At 34.0% G+C, this 23,776-nt stretch overlaps 1 protein-coding gene across 1 annotated transcript in view; it reads left to right on the top strand.

Annotated features, from left to right (window-relative positions):
• Positions 1-23,468, top strand: part of LOC140688657 (uncharacterized) — a 103,702-nt gene extending 80,234 nt beyond the window's left edge. Inside the window, exons 3-5 of the mRNA XM_072948259.1 lie at positions 10,125-10,235; positions 14,880-15,033; positions 22,975-23,468. Of these exons, the coding sequence (XP_072804360.1) occupies positions 10,125-10,235; positions 14,880-15,033; positions 22,975-23,062 (353 nt within the window). The 3' untranslated portion in view covers positions 23,063-23,468. The remainder of the gene's footprint in view (positions 1-10,124; positions 10,236-14,879; positions 15,034-22,974) is intronic.
• The last annotated feature ends 308 nt before the right edge of the window (positions 23,469-23,776 follow it).

Below are 23,776 nucleotides of genomic sequence, written 5' to 3'. Positions count from 1 at the left end.
AAAAAACAGCACAAAACTATCACCAAATTCAGGAATGACAAGAAGATGGCATAGAACTTTTACCATCCTTTATTTCTCCATCTTTTCTCATCAGAATCTAGTACACATAGAAAACAAACAAACAAACAAACCACAGCAACATCCAGAAAACTCCATTCTTCCACATATGGCCAAAAACAAAGGGCCCATTTGTATTAACTCATGGAAATAAAAAGCCTGAATTTATTAGCTGCCCACCATTTCTACAAACAGGTACATTCTGAATTACGTGGATTCTCTACTAATAGTTCATAACAAAGTAACATTTTTTCATCTCTCTCTCTCTCACACACACACACACACACACATTTACACACTCACAGTCTCTCAGTTACAGTTCCTGAAAGTCAAATATCTTTGAATTGACAACCCAACAGATTTCTTTTAACCCTTTTACTTATTTCTCTGTACTAATAATTCCTATTCTCTACACCAATTTTCCTGACCTTCCTGATGCTGACCGAAGATTAAGCTATCAGAAGGTATTGAGCCAAACACCACTTCCAGTAAACAATATGACCGTTATTCTGTTGTGCATACTGAAGGACAATGAGTTCTTGAGCTCTTATGGTAAAATCAAGAAGTTTACTGAAATAGAATCTAACTCTATTTTTTATATTTGACTGTTGGCAGCTTTCCAGCCCCAGTACTTCTATTTCTTTTCCCTTCTGTGCCCACCTCAGGGCAAGCTGATGAGAAAATCCGGTACTCCCTATGTTGGTCCTAACAGGCAGTGCAGATCACACCAGCCCCAGCCTATGTGCATGGGTCATCCCCCAACCTACCCCCTGTGCACCATGAAACTCGAAAGCCACCCTCCTGTCCCTTTTTTCAAGCCATTTTCTGACCTGTTTTGGCACTTGCCTTGCTCTCTCCAAGAACTCTCATGATGTGAATGATAAATACCTTCACATTTTCTGATATGTGTCTCGCACCATCAGTCATGACATCTGAACCAAATTTAGTGTATGGGGGAGGGGAAAGGAAGATACATTTTGTCTGGATGAAATGATCAAAATATTTATAGAGGCCATCTGGGCTGCCTCTGGTCTGGTCATGGGAAAGAATAGCTAGCGGAAAGTCCATAAGGAAATGCTGACTAGACTGGGATTCATTTATGTGGAATTAAATAATTCGTGGAAGAGTGCTAGCATAATCATTGGTCCATATTCTTTGGTGTAGCGCAAGGTATGTCTGGCTTTTAATGATGATGTCATTATTTTAATCTTGCACCCACGCTCCAGGAAGTGGAAAAAAGTCACAATACAGAGAACTTCTAGTCATTAACGGCCATGTAAGAGGCCTTAGTCTCATATTCCAGCATTCTGTCTTCTAATATCTAGAACAGTGTCTTATGTACAGTACATGTTACAGCAGAAAGAAGAAGCTGAGCAGAGTACACAGTACAGTATTAGAAGTACCATAAATGTTTTATTCTTATTTAGAGTATCAAGGGCCATCCTTTGGCTGAGAACAGAGGTGAAAGAAGAAAACTGACAAGGGCTGCCTCATGGAAGAAGCAGCCTTTGAACTAGGACTCGCTTGAGAAATGTTCAGAAATTCCGGTAGTGAGGTTGGCAGAGAACAGACTTGGAATTGGGAAATAGCATTTTACACATTGTGTATTTTAAGCCATAATAAAGAGCTAAGAATTCAAACCTGGTCGAATAAAAAAGTCTAGGTGTAAACAACAGCTTGAATGAATCTCACAAACACAATGTTTAGGGCAAGCAGGCAGATTTTTTTTAAGTATACACAATATGATTTCAGCATAAAATTCAAAACATGCTTTTAGCAGTCGGGTTCCTGGTTCCCCTTGGTAGAGGAAGCTTAGTGAACAAAAGGGTCATAAAGGAGGCTTCTAGGATACTCCTAATGTTCTGTGTCTTGATTAAACAAATATATTCAGATTATGAAAATTCATTGAGCTATATATTATGGTTTGTATAGTTTTCTAAATGGATATTATAATTTAATAAAGTCTACTTTCAAAATTAAAATATATATCAACAATTACATGCTGAGTAAAAATTTATGAATGGTTAAGTTTGGTTAAAGATTAGATTAATATTGAGTAACAGTGGGATAAACATTTGGAAACTGGAGTGATACTGTGAGAAGCTATAAAAATGGTTCTCAGAAGCTTTGGTATGCTAAAATTACACACAAAAATATAGACGGTGGTATACATACAGTTTAGGTTTTCCAAAACTAATCTGAAATCAACGTGGATAATGAAGGGTGGGCAGTAAGGAGGTGATGGCCTGGTGAGGCACCGGGACAGCTGGTGAAACAAGCCAGACGGTATTTGTGCAGCAGATGCATTTGTGTGAGAGCGGTGGGAATAACCTCACAAATCAGGCACATTATGTACTAACATATCTTGCAATTTAATAAGGTTAAGCAAAAAAGAAAGTGTGGTGTAAAGCTGCTAAATCTTCCAGCTAAGGGCACTAAAGATGCTAATATAAGGAATTTGAGGCTTTTTAGATTTGAAATGAAGGGCTGTCAGGACATGCTTGAATTCTGCTTTTCCCTATACATTGGAAGACTGAGAAAAATTGAAACTGCTCTTTGTTTGGAAAAAGTTCAATTAAATCAATGTTTCAGAGCCTTTTGGGGAAAGTCAACCATTCACTGTATGGTGCTTGGACTCTATTTCAAAGTGGCCCAAAGGTGTTATAAAAAGTGGTAATTAGGTTTATCAAACTGATTTGTATAGACTTTTGCCTGCAGCTATGGCTTATTCGTTTCAATAAACTCCGTGATAACAGGCTTAAGCCTTACTTATTTTCTAAGGGAAAGTCTCTTGACCATAATACAGTCTGGCATGAAAGGAGGCAAATTCTTCAGTTCTTATTCGTTCAAAGTATAGAAATGCACAATTTGATGTGGCAATACGTTGATAGGAAACTAATTATGCTTCAGCTTGGCGTATTTCCTAGACGTAAGCACCCAGCAGAAGGCTGCCGTCTCCTTAGCACTGATAGGGGAGGGTATAGTTAGTAAACTCTGGTTGCAGTGGCCTGGATGGCTGTCTCAGGGCTCTGGTAACACGCTAAATATTGGTATTGCTACTGGAGTACGTAGTTTCAGTTACCTAAAATGTTTTAATGCTATTTTAGGGCCAGTATTTACTGTGTATTATTTTGTTCTGCGTATTTTCCACCTGTAGCTGAGCAGTTTGCAGAAGAAAAGTCAGATTATTGGGGTCTCTCATAAACCTCCACCAATCCTACCCAGCTACCTCAAAGTAAACTCATTTGAAAATGAGAGGAGAAAAAAATGTATAGAAATAGAAATGTGCATATCTTCAGAATCAAAAGCAACTTTGTCCAAAAAATAAAATAGATAAGAATAACAAAAATCTTTAAAATGTACATAAAAATAAACCCTCATTATTAATTTCCTTACAGGACTGTATTAGTGATCCTTAAAGAAATTTCCATGGCATTGAACTATTTAATAGAAGACAAATTCTACTAATAGGAATGCATTAGGCACCTATTATATTTTTGCTTTTTAAGTTATTTATCAGGCTATGTCCCAAGAAAAGCCCCCCTGGATAAGGCCAGAATTTCTCTGGAAAAATCATAGCGATAAGTGGAAGACTTTCTGGACCTCTTTCTAGGTATGCACTGCAGATTTTTTTTCCTAGAAAACCCTCTAGATTTCTGGATCATGACATGGTGAGGGCACCTTGAGTTGTAAGGACCAAGCAAAAGTAATCATCAAATGATGGAAACACACTGCCTCCAAGAGATTATTGTGAAAAGGAAGGTACTATAAGAGCGTTAGTGTGAAAAAGTTCCCTGGGAACACCTCTCACCCTCTCCACTGTCCCCACTCCCATCACATGCATGGAACACCTAATAGCAAGACAGAAGCCCTGCTTCTCAGTGGTAGTGCCACTGAATACATTGTTCATAGGAAGAGACCTGTGCACTATTGAGAGATACTCATTCAAGACATGGGCCCTCGTCTACATGGGTCCCAGTTATTTCAGAACATTGTTACAGGCCTTGCTCCTTTATCCTTGAATTTCATTCATAAAAACACCTACGTCTTCTAACATCACATGGCAGGTATATGAGTCATTGATGAACGTCATGGAAGGAACGTTAGACATGGTAAGGGAAAGGTCACCAAACGATTTTAGTTTAGTTCTTTAAATTGAGTTGCCTTAGTGAAGGGTCATAAAAATCTCTTTCTAGTTTAGTTTTACTGCTAAAGCTCTATATTCAGAATTAAAAGAAAATTATACCATGCTATTTTTCACATGAGCATTATTTGAATGTTTTTGAAATACACACACATACACACACAATATACATACACACATACTTTTATATACTTACATATATGTTAGTTACTTAAAATTGCTTTATAGGCCATATATTTTTGAGCACATACTCTTTCAGTACCTACAGAGTATATGAATATCAAATGCCAATTCATCTATTCACCAAAACATGTAACGGTGCAAACTAAATGCTGAGATTACAGCTATGAATAGGACATGAAGTATGTTAGTCATGCTGATTAACTCTGGTTACTATAAGACACAATCAAAATACCTCATTGTGTTAACAAATTATAAATTTGTTTCTTACAACATGATATGATTACAGCGTTCAAAGGGAAACATTCCATGTGATGTTTTAGGATTCCGGCTTCTTCCAAATTTGTACACCACAACTTCTAGAGCTGTGCTCCGTGATACTGTAGCTGTGAACCACATGCAGCTCTTTAAGTTCAAATTAATTTGAATTTAAAACCAGGTTCCTCCAGTGCACTAGCCACGTTTCAGCTTTTCAGTAGCTACCTAGTAGCATGTGGCTACCATACTGGAGAGCAAGATTATTCCTTCTTGAGCCGTTCACTCATACATACGGCAAGCAAAGGATGCTAGCACAAATGGAAGATCACCCAGGAGCTTTTGGAATTCAGGCTTGAAATGAACGGTTTCACTTTCTCTCACTTTATTTTGATTAGAAGTAGGCTCTGGACCCAACATAAAAGCAACAGAGATTGGAAATAGATGTTTATGCCAACGAGGAAAATGAAGACAGCTTACTGAATGAGTAACATTCCCTCCACGTCAATCTCCTGTCGTCACTGAGCGCTCGCTCCATTTTCCTCCAGTGGATAAAATGCACTCACATGCCTGCTCCCCAGAAGAGATTTCCCAAAGACCCACATGGTCTCTACTTAAAGCATATTTAGAGTTCAGTTTAAAGCCCACACCTGTTACATGGAAAAGTTTCACTAGAAAAATGAGCATTTATCGTCACGCCTACACGAGCTGAGATTTTTTGAAGCTTTTAAACCCTACAACTGTGATTCAGTAGGGATATTGTATGTTATGTAGGACAGGAGATTCTAGAAGAATTGAAAATGTAATTGATGCTCTTCTTGGTTGAAAATATGAATAAAGATTTCCACATAACTATTTATAAGCCAAGGTAGACTTTTATTTAAACATACAGGGGACAGCCTACATTTATTAATGAGCTCTTTTTCATCCCCCTATACCTGTGTGCCATGGTTATAAAAATACTGTTTAAGGATAATACACAAAAATGAAAAGAATTTGAGGTGCCTTTTAGCTTAACAAACTGAATTGTATAGCAGTAATTTCATCAGTCATCTTTCAAAACTGACGTCCACATTTGTTTCTCTTTCTAAAAGCAGGAAAGTCAGACTGTATACTTATCAGCATATTGTGCCTTTGCCTCATCGGAATAAGTGCATTCTATTATTATGAATTAATTGGAAGAAAACAGCATGCCCAGACTTTTAAAACAGTGATTTTAGGATTAATATACAGGGTAGAAGGGAAACATACTATTTGTAGTTGGAATCCTTATATGAGGGAATATCAAAGAAAAAATTAGACAATTACCAAGCAACAATGAAAAATGCAAAGATGACTCCTCCCGGTTATAGCCCACAGCTGCTCTTGCATATCCTGGAAGATAAACGGTCTCAATTATAAACTTGGCACAAAGAATAATGTTTGTGAGTTATAATGAAGGTAACTTACATGAACTGGTTCTCTCAGCTTTATGACCAGTAACTCGCAGGTAAACAGAATTTTCTACATTGAAAAGGTAGTTCATAATTTAGAACAGATTAATATTGAACATTCAAACAACATTACTTCTTGTGTTTACCTGAAATCTGGAAATATTCTTCAGAAATAAGAGAATAAAGAGACAACGTATGCATTTTAAGGGCATATTTTTAATAATTACTAATTTGTTTTCAATTATTCATGCTGTTCTCATAACTGATTTGCATATTACCAATGTAAAATAATCATTTGAGAACAAATAATTTTTATACAGATGTGGCCCCTTATTTTCTGGAGTTGTTTTTTTTTTTTTAATTATGCCACATCTTAATAATGAAGTGAATAATTCTTCATTTAACCCATCCTTTTTCACTGGGACAAATTGGAACGTAAAATATATTTGCAAATGGAACCACTATTTAAGAAGCATACTATTAAGATTCAAATTTCAAAAGTTAAGAGAAATATCACACATTCATTTCCCTGTAGTACCTGCGAATACTCTTCTCGGACAACAATAATAACATTGTAAGGGGCTGATAGTACTTACTTAATTCTGTGTTAGCTAAGGGCCACGACATACTTCTGTTCAAGATGTTCTTTCTTGATAAGTGAAAGCAAAGCTCAGCAACAATCAATTTTTTTTAGCTCATAATGTTAATTATCTTCAAATACCTATTCTTTCCATTTTTATGTTAGTAATGGAAGCTACCACCTCAAGTTTTAGTGGTACACATGGCCAACCAGCAAACCTTGAAGCTGATGTAACCATGGGACTAAGTTCTGTCAAATAAAATATGAACAGAGGTGATAGGTGCAACTTCTGTGTGATACCTTCACAGTGAAGTTAGACACTTTCCACTACCTTTCCCCCGAGCCGTGCATCTGGAACCAGATGTGATGGTGGTGAGCTCTTGTGACAAGATGGGTGAAAATCCATGACCTGCAAGAATTGTGGAGCAAAGAGATAGAGAAACCTGACCCAGTCTCTGAATGGCTTCAGGAAGCAGAGCTGCCGAGTCTAGTCACAAGTCCACCTCCCCAAAACTTTCTGTCCTAGAGTCAGGCCTCTGCGTCTTCTGTCCCTTCCTTTTCCCAGACAGTGCATCACCAGCACCTAAGAAAACTGTCCAGGAAAGCATAACTCACTCGAGAGGGATAGATTTGGAACAAACTGAGAGGGAAAAATCAGAATTCTCTTTAACTGGCAGGAAAAAGAAAGACGTGTAATTCATAGGAAGATAATTAGCAGTGACAAAATCATTACATAGAGTTTGAAAGATAACCTGTAATTTTTTTTAAAAAAAAGAGAGTAGACATAAATTTTTTGCTTCAGTATTGTGTGATGGATTGGAGTTAGTAAGACATATTGTAAGAATCATAAAGAGGGAAACAAACTCTTAAATTCATATTTATTGAGCAATTATTGTATGTATTTAAAATTGGAAAAGAAAGATCAATCGTAAGTGGAACGTCAACTAGTTTACCTTCCCTATGAGAAGCTTTGATAGTCAATTTATGTTGGTGGTTGTATAAAAATCTGAGAATAGTTACAGTTTTCTGATCATCATACCTATACACTAATTGATAATTTTTGAGACTTAAAATATGCTTTCAAGTTCTAAAGGATGAATTACCTTATGCCTTGCCTCTGGCTAAACTTAAGTTTCTAAAGTCAGTCTCTTTTTTCCTATGGAGTGAATTTAACCCTCGGTTCTTAATTGAAGCATGTACTTCAAGTTGAGCATTTTTATTTAAAGCTTATTCATATCATATTTTAGGAGTAATTGTGACTGACTCAACTCTTGTGGCTTCTCTGAAATTATGCTTCTATGTTATAGTAACAGAAGTGTGACTTCAATTTTCTCCTTTGAATTGAGAAATAATTAAGGACAGTTTTGAAAAGGAGTCAAGTGCTTGTTTTCTCTGAAAAATCCTGCAATTTTGTTTTTGAGTGTAGCATCATGCATGATGTGTTTAATGCTGATGAGCAAATTGCATTTAAGCCAGAAATGTAAGAGGGGTTTGTAGATAAAAGAAATACAGTGGGTAAAAGCAGATAGAGCTAATTAATGTGGATCCATTCCAATGGAAAATTGTGATTTTGGCAGTTATGAAAGGAAATAGATGGTTTAGAACTCAAAAACTCAAATGGCAGAGACAAACCAAGATACTGAAATAAACAGTAGCTGTAAAGATAAAGGGGTATGTTGATCTGCATAACCAGTGAAATTATTAAGTACATTTTAGAAAAAATTGCTATGAGCTTCCATTTTATGAGCAAGACATAGGTTTATGATACTACTTTATTATTACTTAAATAAAAAGACCAGTACATTAAAAACATTATCATGGAAAAAAAATTCCAAGAATAATTTCATCATTGTAAGCAAGTATGTGTATAATATATTAATAATAATAATAATATTTCTAAAACTATTTCCTAAACAATCAGTTCATATGATCTCCTCAAGATGTCTCTCCACATCCTTAGGCCAGAAATAGAACTGTTCATATTTCAAAAGTAAAGGATAAATAGATAACAGAGAAAAGAATAGCACCTGATGTGCAATCATGCTCTGTTTCCTTCCTTTTCCTCTGTGAGAATGGGTGTGATACTTTATTAAAAAGATTGGGGTGGAAATACTCCTTTGAGGAACAAGACATTAATTGGAAAATGGATTTGTTAGAAATCTTTTAATTCTTGGGTTTTCAGATGATTTACAATCTACCAAAGAAAGCTAATTCAAATAAAATGTAAGTACTGTAGTACTCTACCAGTGACTGTAAAAGCTAACTTGAGCTTGACTTCTCTGTCATTATCAGATGACTAATATTTGCCAGATATGATCATGTGTTTCCTTGTAATGTACACATTCATTATCATAATAACATGATCAGATTCTTTTCTTCTTCTCCTCAATCTTGGGTGCTATTCCATTTAGCAAACTTCAGAAGGGAAAAGAATCTTGGAGGAAGTAAGCAAAAGGGACAAAAATGGCTGAACTTTACAGTTAACTGGTTGAGCATTTATTTGAATTAAACATTTAAATGTGGCTAATTAACTCATTAACCTTTACATTATAAATTCTGTTTCACACTGTGTACTACACAGTAGTTCAGCAGTGGTTCAAGTGCTACCTAATTAAATCTTAGACCAAGATATTTGTTCAAAGATTCTCTATTAGCTCATTTATTAGGAGACTATAAACATTCAGGACAATGCCCAGATATATTTTACTATTATTTTATGATTAAACAAGTTTCACTCTCCATAATATACTTGCTTGAGATTTGATCAAAACCATAAATCTTTTTCTACTAATTAAGAGGCATAATTATGAAAGACTCATAGCTTTCAAATATAAGCATGATATGGATTACAGATTCTATATATCAGTTATGCATTTCCGTTTCAGTTTTATACTCTTTTTATGATAAAATATTCACTTTTAATTAATTCAAGAATATTTAATTGAAGCAATGAAATTCTATATAAAGAAAAATATTTATAAATCAAAGTTTTTTCTTCCATTAGAGTAAAATTTCTATGTATTATTATGCCTACTATATCTCTGTGAGGTAAATAAAACTAATCACTTTCATAAATTAAAAAATTGAAACACTGGAACCATAGCTTGGCTTCTACCAAGCATAAAGGTAAGTACCTCTCTATTTATCCACCTATTTATGTATCTATGTATCTTATGTTCCAAATATATAGTTGCTTCTCCGTGTGACTTTTCCCAAGATTCCTATTACCATATGACCTTATCACCCCTCTCAATTTCTCAGCAGTGAAAGCATTTAAGGTGGTTTTCTGTTATATCATTTATACCTTGTCATGTTTCATTTTTAAAAAGGAAACAAATGAAATAACTTATTTTAAGGTAGAGATCAGAAACGTTTTCTTAGTTTACTAGCTGAATGAATTGCGAGAAACATAGTTTCCAGGTTAACTAAACTGAACTGTATCAGAAACTGCTAGCTCTTTCTTCCCCTTCCACAGGGAATTTTGCAGCCCTTGGTGATAACAGAGCCACAGAATGGAAGGGGCCTACATCTTTGAATGTCTGCACAGAAGAAATCCATCACCAACCAGGAACACTTGAACTATTACGTGAGTTAGAAACATGTTTAATTTTGTTATGGAAATGAAAACAAGTTTTGATGCAGCAGCTGGTTGCAGATGGGGTTCCTAGAAAATGAACTGCTTGAGATTTAGACCCAGATTTGTTTCTGAGTAACATTTTATGCTCAATATCTAGCAAGGCCAAATTCTTCTATAGTCTTTGAACAAATACTATGAAAAATATAAATTCATCCTACACAAAAAAATGTGTATTAGACTCCCATTAGATATAAATGTATCTCACTTTTTTCAAAATGTTTGTTAAATATCTTTTCAAATATATATTACACATTTTCATTGCAAATACCATTTTCCAGTTTATTTTCTTGTGAAGTCAAGGCCCTGTTTCTTCTGTGGATTTATAAACAATGCCTATTAAATCTTTGTCAGTTGCATCATTTGCAAATATTTTCTCCCATTCCATAGGTTGTCCTTTTATTTGCCTATGGTTTCCTTTGCTGTGCAATTTCCAGAGTATATAACCAGCTCATACAACTTAATAAAAAAAAAAAAAAACCCATTCCAAAAATGGGCAGAAGATCTAAATAAGCATTTATTCAATGAAGACATAGAAATGGCCAATAGGCACATGAGAAACTGCTCAATATCACTAATTATCAGAGAAATGCAAATTAAGCTACAATGAGATATCACTTCACACCAGTCAAAATGGCCATCATTCAACAGTCCACAAATGATCAATGCTGGAGAGGCTGTGGAAAAAAGGGAACCCTCCTACACTGTTGATGGGAATGTAGTTTCATGCAACCATTATGGAAAACATTATGGAGGTTCCTCAAAAAACTAAAAACAGACTTACCATATGATTTAACAAACCCACTCCTGCGCATATATCCAGAGAGAACTCTAATTCAAAAATATACATGCACCCCAGTGTTCATAGCAGCACTATATATACAATAGCCAAGACAAGAAAACAACCTAAAAGTCCATCAACAGATGACTGGATATAGAAGTTGTGGTATATTTATACAATGGAATACTACTCAGCCATAAAAAATAATAAAATAATGCCATTTGCAGCAACATGGATGGACCTGGAGATTGTCATTCTAAGTGAAGTAAGCCATAAAGAGAAAGAAAAATATCATATGATATCACTCCTATGTGGAATCTAAAAAAAGGAAAAAGACACTAATGAACTCATCTACAAAACAGAAACAGACTCACAAACATAGTAAAGAATCTTATGGTTACTGGAGGAAAAGGGGTGGGAAGGGATAAATTTGGGAGTTCGAGATTTGCAAATATTACCCAATATATGTAAAATTAGATAAAAAAACAAATTTCTTCTATATAGCACAGAGAACTATATTCAGTATCTTGAAATAACCTTTAATGAAAAAGAATATGAAAATGAATATATGTATGTATATGTATGACTAGGAAATTGTGTGGTATACCAGAGATTGACACATTGTAACTGACTAGAATAAAAAAAAAGAAGAAATACAGATAAACAAAACTTTCTTCCGTATAGCATAGGAAACTATATTCAATAACTTGTAGTAACCTATAATGAAAAAGAATATGAAAAGGAATACACGTGTGTAAATGGATGACTGAAACATTATGGTGTACACCAGAAGTTGATGCAACATTGTAAACTGACTATAATGCAATTAAAAAAATAATAAATAGAAAGAAAGAAAGAAAAAAAAGCACAATTACCCAAGGGGAGAGGGGTAGAAGTAATACCTAGAAGAAGTAAATGAGAGAAACTTTAATTGTTCGAATCTAAAAGGAAACTTGTAAACATTGGTGTGCTGTGAACTAGGGTGTCGTAATAACCTGGCTGCTGGTTTGTGGTCACACTCATCTTTTTTTCCTGCAGTCAGATTTCAGTAAAGAATGCATGTCATATGTGAAAAGTCCAAGTATATAGTCTTTCTCAATGTCCCAATGATTTTTAGTGGTCTTGTAATTATTTAGTCCATTTGCCGTAATGGACAGCAGGTATGCCTACAGTTGTGGACCTCCAATACACATGGTACAGTTCCTTGATGCCTTGATTTCACATTCTCCTCCTTACTTTCACTCCATTGCATGGAGATGTTGTCACTAACATCTCTTTTTTTGTTTTTTGTTTTTGGTCAATTTCTTATTTGAAAGGCTGGAAAGCAAAGCAAATAGTCATCTGAAATATACCTCACATATTATGCACATAGGTTTATTTTCAGGATTGTTATCCACTATGTATTAACACTTTAAAATATTATTTTAAAAATATAAAAAAATAAAATATATAAATAAATAATATTTAAAAAATAAGTTTTATTTAAAAATAAAACATAAATATAAAAAATAATGTAAATATAAATAAATATAAATAAATAAATAAAATATAAATAAAAATAAATTTTAAAAATATAAATAAATAATTTAAGTAAATAAATAAAATATAAATAAAAATAAATTTTAAAAATATAAATAAATAATTTAAATAAATACAATAAATAAAATATAAATAAATATAAATATAAAAATATTTTTAAGTATACATTATGGTTCAAAAATCTGGATTTTTAATGTACTTACATCATTTTATTATAAGATATAAATAAAAGTTTTTTACACATTGATAGATAATTCTTCTTAGAACTATTATTATTGTTTTTATTATTATTGGTTTTATGGTAACATCTCTAAGGTATATTAACTAGTTTTTTAAAAACATTTTTTCTAGGTTATTGTCATGAGACCTTAGATCTTGTATAGTCATTTTGAGAAAAAGAAGTATCTTTTTATTCCAATTTTGGGGGAAGTATTTTAAGCAAAGTGTGCAGCACTTCCCAGCTCATATGACCAAAGAACCCCCACACAATTTTTTTCCCTCTAAAGGGCATCTTTGGACTATTTTTTCAATGTGATCTTATGTTTAGAAATCTTAATAAAGACCATTTTCCTCTTTATATATAAATATTCTATACTTGCATTTTTCATCTGTAGATTTTTGCTACATAGTGTTTCTTTATAACAAACATACTTTTAAAAAATCTGAATATGTCAAGCAGTGCATATTCTCCCCACTGGGCAGTGCATTAAATGAACAACGTGGGGAAGCAAAAAATATGCAGTTAGCATGACCTAAAGTAAGTTCAATGTAGAAATAATGTGAAATACCGAAATGAGGACAATTGCCCAAGAAAACACTCTGGAGTGATAGCTGTTGGTGGTATGTATCTACTCCCTAAGCAGCTGCTGATAGCTTCTTAGATAGAAGTTCCATTAACTGCTTGGTAAGCCTGATGTGAAACTAACATTTTGTGTTTTGTATTTGAGATCCCCCCTTACACAGGACTCAAGAATCTTAAGTGCAATCTATAAAATTCATCACAAATTTTATCTCCAAATTTTATAATTTCATCAACACAATCATGAAATTTTAATAGCCACCATGTATACAGCAAACACGTGTGTGTATATTCTCTAGAAGAAATTGTTCCTGAAATCAACTTCTTTTTTTAATTGAAGTATAGTCATTTTACAATGTTGCATCAGTTTCTGGCATACAGTATAATGTTTCAGTCATACATATACATATACATATATATATATATTCCTTTTCATATTCTTAACTTTTAATATGTTTCTCTCTTCAGAACCTACTTTTGCTTCCCTATACTAGCTGGTCTAACATTATATCCACTATAAATCAAATTGCTACTCTAACATGTTTAAAACATTAGAGAAATATAATATTCAGAACATATGTAAGTTATGTAAGAAAATATATGGAACAGACATATTTGTGTTTAAATGTAACAACAACAACAAAACAGGCTACTATTCCATAGCAGGGTAGGAATCCAAGAAAGCAAATGTAATAATTCCTTGGATAACAACTAATTGTATGGGAAACATATAAGGCAGAAAAGTATTTATAATACTAAAAAAATCAGAAGTAGTCAATATACGATAATAATCCTAATCCATGAACTTAAAATAATTAAAAAATGAACACATTTTCTCTGATTATTGTCTTTTCCTGAAGTGCATGTTGCTTATTACAAGCAGTAAGCCAATAGTTTCTAGTCCTGAGTTTCTAGAAAATAAATCTCAACTGTGTACTTTAAGAATTATTGGCTTCTCTAATCTTTTTGGTCAATTGTTTATCATGACTGATTTTTGAAGTCAAACCAATCACTATGACCTCCGCATAAGTGCCATCCTTACCTAAGGAATGAAGTCCCTCCAGGATTTGCGTGGTTTATAAACTGGCCTCAGCTTCCTCCCAGTGGTTTTCTTCACCACTTTCTTCTGCGTATTTTATGACCAATATTGTGGAACATAGTTTTGCTAAACACGTTGTATGCTGTTGTGAGTGTTCTGGCTCAATTCATTGGACAGCTGTAGCTCACCTTTTTAGTGCTAAATGTTAAATTGTATTACAATTGAGTATAAAGATATCATAATTTTTATTGGATGTCATGCTTCTTGAAGCCCAAGACTACATCATACTCATAGATTCTCTCATATAGTAAGTTCTCAGAGGTTATATTTTTAAACAATAATGCAATTAATATTTTTAAGCTGAATTATCTGAATCATATTAATGTTGTTTTGAAATAAATTATCCAAAAATGTCCCATGAGATAATATTTTTACCAGTGCTCATAGAAGATGCTAAGGATAGGGCAGTGATGAGGAGAGTCATGGATAGGAACGACAGAAGGAAAACAAGATCCTCTGGGTGGCTTTACTATCTGTTGAGAAAAGAGGAAGAAGGACACAGATACAGAATGAGTATGGACCCACAGGAAAAGTAAGACACCAGCAAGCTTTGCTGTTGTAATATTCTAATATCGTATCTACCTATGATAAGTGCTAAGATATGTAATGCAGGTTGGTATTGGGTCAGAGCGCTGTTTTCTTTGTAACTTTGTGGATGAGAAAGAGGAGTAATTTCCTTAAAGTGGGGAAGTGAGCAAACAAAACAGCATATGTCTACTACAAATTGTGCAGCGCCAGAATGGTAACTTGCAAGCGGAACAGTCAGATTTAACTAGGATTCTTGACTCCTGGGTTTTCAGTGGGAGTCTGGCTTATAGAAAACATAAATCTGAAACAGACTGTATTCTAGACCCAGATTATTAAATAAGAAGCAAGTGGTCAAAACAAATCTGTTCATATGTCTTAAATGCTACATATTTCTCAGTGCCCTGGAACACTTGCTTCAAAGATGGTGTCAACCCTCATTACACAGTGTATCAGGAGCACCCTTTAACTCATATGTAAAGGGTAATAACCAGATTTTAATGGTTCTGGCTGTTTTCCACTTTTTTATATTCGAAGAAGAATATTTTAACATCTGTACATTGACATAGTAAATGCTTTAAATAAAGGAACCTAAAATACATAGTTTTATATATTGTGTATACATTAATTAGTAATAAACATATAACAATAATGTATAGAATAATTAATAACTAATATGTAAGTTTAGATATTTATTTTATATATTATAGCATCCTCCATGATGATTCTGTTTTTCTTGCTAGAGATTCCATTTATTGAAATATCTCTTCACATCTAATTTGGAACATGAATATTGAAATCTCATTTTTACATAGTTCTGGGTAAAATAAGAAAATAATGTTCTAAGTAAATTAATGGCAAATTATCATGGCTAAGAATCAGGACAGTCAACCATATGTATTCTAGAGAATCTTAACTATTATCATTATCTAGTAAAATCTGGTAATTATCTTCCAAGGCATTTTATATATAGGATCATTAACTTTGACAAAGGCAATGTGTTCTAAAAATCTCATTTACCTTACTAGTGGAGACTCTATTTTTAAGTGCTGTACTTGGCACTTTCAACAATATATATGTTCATTTCCGATAAATGGAACTGTGTAGTACTTTGTACAGTCGCAGCTCGATTGATTCAAAAGAAGTCATTAGAACAAGTGCTAGGCTGAATAAAGTAAGCATTGAGAGTAACGTAAATTACAGTGGTAAGTTATTTCATGTATTTAATATAGCTCCCCAAATCTGAAATATTTTTAAATTGGTACATGTTATAACATTGATTTATTTCTTGGTTTATTAGGCAGAATATTTCTCATAATGATTATTAAATAGGCACTATGTTAAGTCATAGGGATTCAAATATTGATAAGAAATACTCACTACCCTTGAAGTTTCCAAACTATACTTGGGCAAAAATATATAGAAAATTAAAATAATTACTGGGAGAAACTTGTACGTAAAATTCCCTTGTGCCACAGAGGGGAGAAACTTAAATTTTCTTGAGCTGCTTAGGAAAGTTTTCATCTTGGTTTAATCTTGAAAAATGAGCTCATTTCATTACTTAGAAATGAGCAAGACAAATTACAGAAAAAAGATATAAAACATGGGAGAAGCAATGAAACTCACGTGTTGCAGTGTTTTAAGAAGGGTAGCTAGTTCGTGAGACTGAAGTAGAGAGGCAGTGAGAAGAGCTTTGAATAAAGGAAGTATGAGAAGAAAGTGAGGCTTTAATGCAGGTGCCTATAGCGTATCAGGCATCTGATAGATTCAATAGGATACATTAAGTACGAATGCTAAGATCTTGAATGTGCGATATTCTTTATAATTTTATTGCCTTAAAATAATTCCTAATTTTAGTGAAATAAATTATCCTTGAACAAATGGAAATTAAAACTGAATGTCACACTGGAAATGAAAACAAGTCAAATATTTGCACATCTGAGAACAATTTATATTAAAGATCATGAAGATGAGCTTAGAGTAGACATCCAGTTACCAACATACCAATAATGGAATAATATACATAAACATCTATAAATAATATCTTGTTAAATTTATTTCAAGCCTTGAGTAAGTATGCAAACTAAAAACTAGAAAATTCAGTGCTTTAGAAGCATTAATAGTCTATGTGGAAGATACTGGAAGATACGGATCCAATAAAGGGTTGACAACAATAGTAGGGGATTATCACTACAGAGAAAGCAGCAACCCAGTGTCTCCTGCATGATAAAACAGGTGTTTCTCTCTCTTAAAAAAAAAACAAAGATTTAAATTTCAAAACACACAAAGTAACAATCTGCTTCACTTCAATAATTTGTATTGTACACTGTACATGCAGCTTTAAATGGAATATAGTTTATATTGTCCTTTCATATAGATGTTATATCAATATTTAGGATGATTGCACGATTATTCCAGCCATTCTTACATTTGAGCTGTAGAAAAATTCTTAGTTAAAATCAAAATTAATTCTGTATTAGCAGTATTATACTAAGAAATTTAAACATGCTTAAAATATTTTGGGAGGGTTCAGAAATGACAATTAGGAAAAATAGAAAAATTATTTGTTCTTTTTACAATATGCCATTTTTCCACATTAATCAACACTTTAATAATAAGTTATATAGCAGATTTAAAAATGAAATTGAGAGAATGGTTTTCACAAATTAAAATTTCTAATATTATCCTTGTATTTTTCCCTATTTTGATTTGAAAAGATATGAACACATTACTTTCCACCTTCACTTTTTCTATTCATCCATTCAGTACATTGTGACCTTCTGCCTATAGTTCAGGCATAGAAAAGAGAAAAACTTTACTCTGACATAAGAAGAAAAGATTGCATAAGTAAAGATACACAAAGGACACTTTTAGTTGGAATCAAGATAAACTGAGGAATTTATGCTATATGATGTCAACCTTTTGAGTACCAAAGGTGTAATAAAGAGAAGAAAAAATGTGGAGTTTGCCTGAAATCTCAAAGAGCATGGAAACAATTTGAAAAGCTTTTCTGTGGGATATAAGTAAAAGTCAATACAGACTTAATTTAAAACTACTGAAGAAAAAAGACATAGATTTGGTTAATCTGCGATAGATTTAGGAAGCCGGATTTTATAACTATTTTACTATAAGTGACGACGTTCGGCAGTCTAAGAATGACAGTTTGGGTAGGTGAGGGTCCGGATGTGACCACGAGCACACTCATAGTGGCATTAAACAATCTAGGGAAAGATTCTAGCACACAGGTAAGCTCGCTCTCTTTGTCTTTCGGTATTTTTACTGTACTGTGTCTGGGCATGAATCTTTCTGTGTTTATGCTACTTCAAGTTTGAGCTTCTTGGATAGGCAGATAAATAGTTTTCAGCAAAACTGGAGTAGTTTTCAGCCACTGTCTTTTCAAATATTTTTTCCCCTGCTTTCTCTTTTTCTTCTCTTTTTGGGACTCCCCTGTTATGTGTATTTTGATGCACTGTAAGGCATTCCACATTTCTCTGAGGCTCTCTGTTCATTTTTCTTCTTTTTATTTTGCTTTCAGATGGCAATATCTCTATCAATCTATCAGCCTATCTTGAAGCCTTCTGCCAGTTCAGATGTACCCTGGAGTCCATCTGGTGAATTTGTTACTTCAGTAACTGTACATTTCAAATCCACGATTTCCATTCATGAAATAAAATTCATATTTTATGGCAAGACAAGAAAAATGTAAATATAAAAAATTTTCTCTGCCCTTTGGCCCCCTTTCTCCCCTCCACTGTGCATTGTGGATCTGCATTTTGCATCGACCAAACCTGCCAGAAGTACCTCCTCAACCAAAAAGAGGGGCATTCTCCCAGAACCAACAAGACAGCTCCTTAAAGGAGAACATTCCTTCTTAATCTTGTAAGGCACCGTGATGACCCATGACCCACTACTTCCTAGATCATGTGAACTGTCAATAATACGTCATTTTAAGGACAGTCCTCTGTCTGGAAAACCTGCATAACTATGCTTTGACCTCTAACCAGCAGAACAGGTCTTGGAGCTGCCTGAAAGGCTGTTTCTGGGTTATAATCCTCAATTTGACTTGAATCAAATTTTCTGTTTCTTTCTTAGATCAGCTGATTTTTTTGTCAACACATTTTCTTCTTTATTGTATCAGTCTCTGTATATTCTCTATTTCATGAGATTTGATAGCTCTGTTTCATTGTCTTTGTACCTTCCTTACTCCTTTAAGTATGGTTTTCTTTAGTTCTCTGAACAAATTTATAGACTAACATGAAGTTTTTGTTAGATCTGGTATCAGGTGTCTCTCACAGAGGCAGTTTCTGGTGCCTGCTGAGTGTCCTGTGTCTGGGTCAAACTTTCCTGCTTCTTTGCATGCCTCATAAATTCTGGTTATTACGTTACAGTAATTCTGGATACTAGTACTCTTCCCCCTCTCTGGGGGTTGTTTTTGTTGTTACTTGTCTAGGGGAGTCTAATGCCCTTGTAGTGTGAAGTCTTCCATGGTTCAGCAGAGGGTGCAGTTTTGGATAGGTGCACGGTTACCAGGACAGTGGCTTTAGCACGTCTGTCTCTGACTGTCTTTTCCCTGGATTTTTCTTATGGGGTCTGCCTGGTATGGGGTTTGCTTCAGGCTTCACTAATTCCTAGTTGGTTTCCCTATTGTTTGCAGTGCAGCCCTGGGGCATCACTTTTTCATTAGTCTGATCATTAGTCTGATCTGGGCAGGGATAGTTTTTGAGGTCATCTCTTTGCAGTTTCTTCTAAACCCAGGAGAACTGCTTAGCTTTCTCTATTCCTGATTCTCTCCGGTAAATTAACTGGCCTATGGTTTACCTTGTTGCTCTTAATTAAGAAGAGCAATTGTTTTCAAGAACATCCATAGACTTTAACTTGCCCTCTTCCAGTTTCAGATAAAAGCAGTGTCTTTGGGGAGAGCTGCAGAGTTCTCTTCCATTCAGACTGCTTCTCCCCCAGGCAGAGTCTCTGAGTCTTTGCTCTAGGTGCTGGGTGTGGTGGTACGTCTGATGTCAGGGTTTCGTCTCTGAGACAACTAAGGCAAGGGCACCTGGGGCCCCAGTACTTTCAGCCTGTGTAGGGGGCGGTGCAGAGGCTGGGTGCAGGAAAGGAGCCCTAGTCTCTTAGCCACACTTAACGTGAATTAAGCCTCCTCTGCTTAGAGTTGGGGAGGATGAGAAATGCTGTTATCCTGCCCATCCACTGAGTTACAGTAAATCGTCACTGAGAATTGATGGGCGAGGCATCATTTTGGCCACACCCAGACAGAGTGGAGCTTCTAGGTGTTGCTAGGCTGAGGGAGATGGGGGTGGGAGGAGCAGGTCGGGCTCAGATGCCACAGAATTTGGCTGTTCTTACAGAGTTCTCATAGATTTTCTTGAATAGATGTTTCTTCATTTGTTTTATGCCCTTAGAACAATTTCCAGAGACTTTAAATGGTTATTTTTTTAATAGTCTTCACCAGCTTTGCTTTTTCTTGCTGGGGAGCACCTTGGTCTTTGTCAGGCTGCCCTCTGGGAAGTGGAATCCTGCCATTCTGAAATTCAAGCTAAATAAATTTATTAAAGTTGAAGAGATGGAAGATAAGTTGTTTTAATAAAAAGAAGGACCTCCAAAGTCACTGTCTTAAAGTTACAGAAGAGTAAAGCAATAACAAGTTCATTTTCAGCATCTGCTCAAGTATAAATTTTGTTGCTTCCCATCCGTTTATAGTGTAAATAACATAGCTATATGTAGATGAATCTATAGCCCTCGCTTTATTTAAGTCTACTAAATACATAAACGTATATGACTATAATTGGAGCAAGGTGAATGAATAGTCTCTGAACTTGATCAATGTAATAATTTTTATCATGACTGAACGATCTAATGTCCTTTTAAAAAAAATATGATTGCATTCCAACTAAATCTTTGGTACTGGAAAACTTTTGCAGTCTCAACAATTGCTGAACACATAATTGTGTAACTTTTCACCGTTCATGTTTGCCAATTGTGTGTTAACAGCAGTTGAATTGGATTATCTATCCATTGCTACCAGTGAAGAAATCCATTATATGCTATATTATGCCTCAGAAATCCTATTAGTTTTGAATGGTGAAATATTGTTTATATTGGTATATATATATATATATATATATATATATATATATATACACATATATATATGTATATGTATTCCACAACTGAAGCATGAACATTCTCAGTGGTTTTTACATAGTGTTTATTCAAGAACCAGCTTTTATGTAAGTTTATTTTTGCTTATGCTCTGGAACTTACTCCAAAATAATTCCAATTATATTGAGTCTTTCATTCTTAAATCATCCCCATGATCACCTCTGTGCATCCATCTGTTGTGATATATTGACTCAGTCTGTCTACTGAAATGTGACTGAGTTTATTCGACTGGATACCAGAATGGCTGTAACAGTATATTTACAGTTCATTTATTTTCGTGCAATCACTGTTTTGTGATTGTCAGGTCCATGGTCACATATACAAAAGTAAATCAGAATTCCTCCAAGTATTCTGCCCAAAGCACATGAAAGTCAAAAATTGCTTGGTGTTTGACCTACTTTTTTTCCGTAGATTTTGAGTATATTCATTGTCAAATTTAAATTTAAACACACACACAAATAATAATTCTACTCTTACTGAAAAGAAACTTTTCTTGGATAGTGGAAATGAAAAAAAAAAAAACCAGAAAACCAGCTATTAAAAAGGAAGTGAAAAATTTGAATTTTCATCTTTTAACATGAACTAACTTAAAGTACAATATATATTCAAACAAATATATTACACTGAGAAAAATATTAAAATAACTATGTAGGTTTATTATTGATATTTTCAATATTACTTTTGGGAAATGATAGTTGGATTAGAAAAACAAGGTAATTTAAGCTAGTAACATATATTTTTATGCTTGTAATTATGATTAAAATACAGGTTAATAGCTAGAAGCCTTTGAGCAAGTTTAATCCTACTTTCTGTATTAATAAGATACAGGTCATCATGCCTAGTGACTTACAGATTTTTGGTAGGGGTTCATGTTAAATAATGCCTATAAATACATTCTCCAACCTTACAGAAATTTTGATATTTTAGGGTCTTTTTATTATTACTACAAATATAATTTAGTAGCCACACATCATATAATGCATTATGCCTTAAACTACTCCATTTCAAGTACATGCTATATGTAGATACTTAAAGAATGTTAACTGTGGTCATGTCTGCCAGTACCTACTATGGTTTAAAAGTAGCAAATGAACAAACAAGTTTTATTACCCAAATTTATTCATTTATAAAATGATATTTTAGAAGTAGGAGAGAAACTAATAAAATCCATCTGCCTATCTTACTATCGGGCCAATGTGACCAAAGGAAGTAAGGGAGTTTTGCTTTATTTATGGCCATAAATCAGGCAAATGATGAAACAGTGTTAGGATCAAGAGCTCCAGGTTTTCTAGCCAAGATCTCTTTCATATTATGTGATTGTATACAAATGTGGATTATTTTATAGTCAAATTAGTTGACTTATGGGTGGTTATGTTTCCTTGTTTTATGTTAACAAATTGTCTTTCAAGGGAATTTCAGACCTAACTATGATTTATTCAGTCAGATAGAATATTTCCCTTTCAACATTTCCATTGTGGGGGAAAAAATGTTTTATTACTAAAATTGTCCAGGTGTTTATTACACTTTATACAGGTTGATATCACAGATATTTATTACTGGACAGATTATACAAAGTGAATTTGAGTAAGAAGTCTGCCTATGGGTAGCCTTAGCCAGGGGAACAATTCCTTGATTGTTGGGAACAAGACAAAATGTGGACTCAGGATTGGAGATGGAAATGTTATTTGGAGATGGAAACTGTTGGTGCAGTCAAACATGACCTTTGTAATTTTGCTACAGTTATCAGTAAACCCCTCCACTTTGTATTTTCTAGCGGAGAAGACAAGAAAAGGATAAGCGGAGAAGACAAGAAAAGGATACTGTGGGAAGAAAAGGATGTTACAGATTTTTCTTTGATGTGAAAGAAGAAAAAAAGATTCAAGTTAATAAATTAATGCAATGATGGGTATTTATAATTTTGCCCATTTCATTGTAATAATCTAGACAAGCACATTGATACAACCAACTATGATTAAATGTCTCTCGTGTCAGCCGTTGTTTCTATGTGGTAAAGGTGAAAAAAAACAGCTCCTACCTTTCAAGATCCATGGACTAGTGAAAATAAGAACACATATACAAGAAATCAATGCTACTAACTAGAATCTAAGTAAGTTCCAAAAATTATGAGTAATGTGTGCTTGTTATCTTTTGATTTGAAAAAATGCTACTTGAGAAAAGGTCATGGGAAAAGGAGCATTTTTATACAAAAAACAGTATGGACATAAGTGTAAGCAACAAATAAAGCTATTTGGCTATGGAAGAACTCAACTTAGAAAGTCTTTGTCCTTCAGATGGCAACTGTAATGAATTAAGATAAAATTGTGTTCAATTTTGTATCCCATAATGAATTTTGTCAATCAAAAATATACTTCCTGGTTAAAAATTCAAAGACCTTAACAGTAAATGGAAAACAAATGCTTCTGTAGTGACAGATTCAATTCAGAACTTTCAGAATCATCAGGTTACACAGGCAGCCACATAACTAATAGCAGGGCATCAAAGCAACCACCAATTCCTTATAAAATTACTCGTTGAAAAATCATGGAAGGTCAATTAATTCCAAAATGTATGATCAT

This window comes from Vicugna pacos, chromosome 23 (assembly GCF_048564905.1).
Source record: "Vicugna pacos chromosome 23, VicPac4, whole genome shotgun sequence".
Classification (NCBI taxonomy): Eukaryota; Metazoa; Chordata; class Mammalia; order Artiodactyla; family Camelidae; genus Vicugna; species Vicugna pacos.
This window is presented reverse-complemented; position numbering and strand designations above follow the sequence as displayed.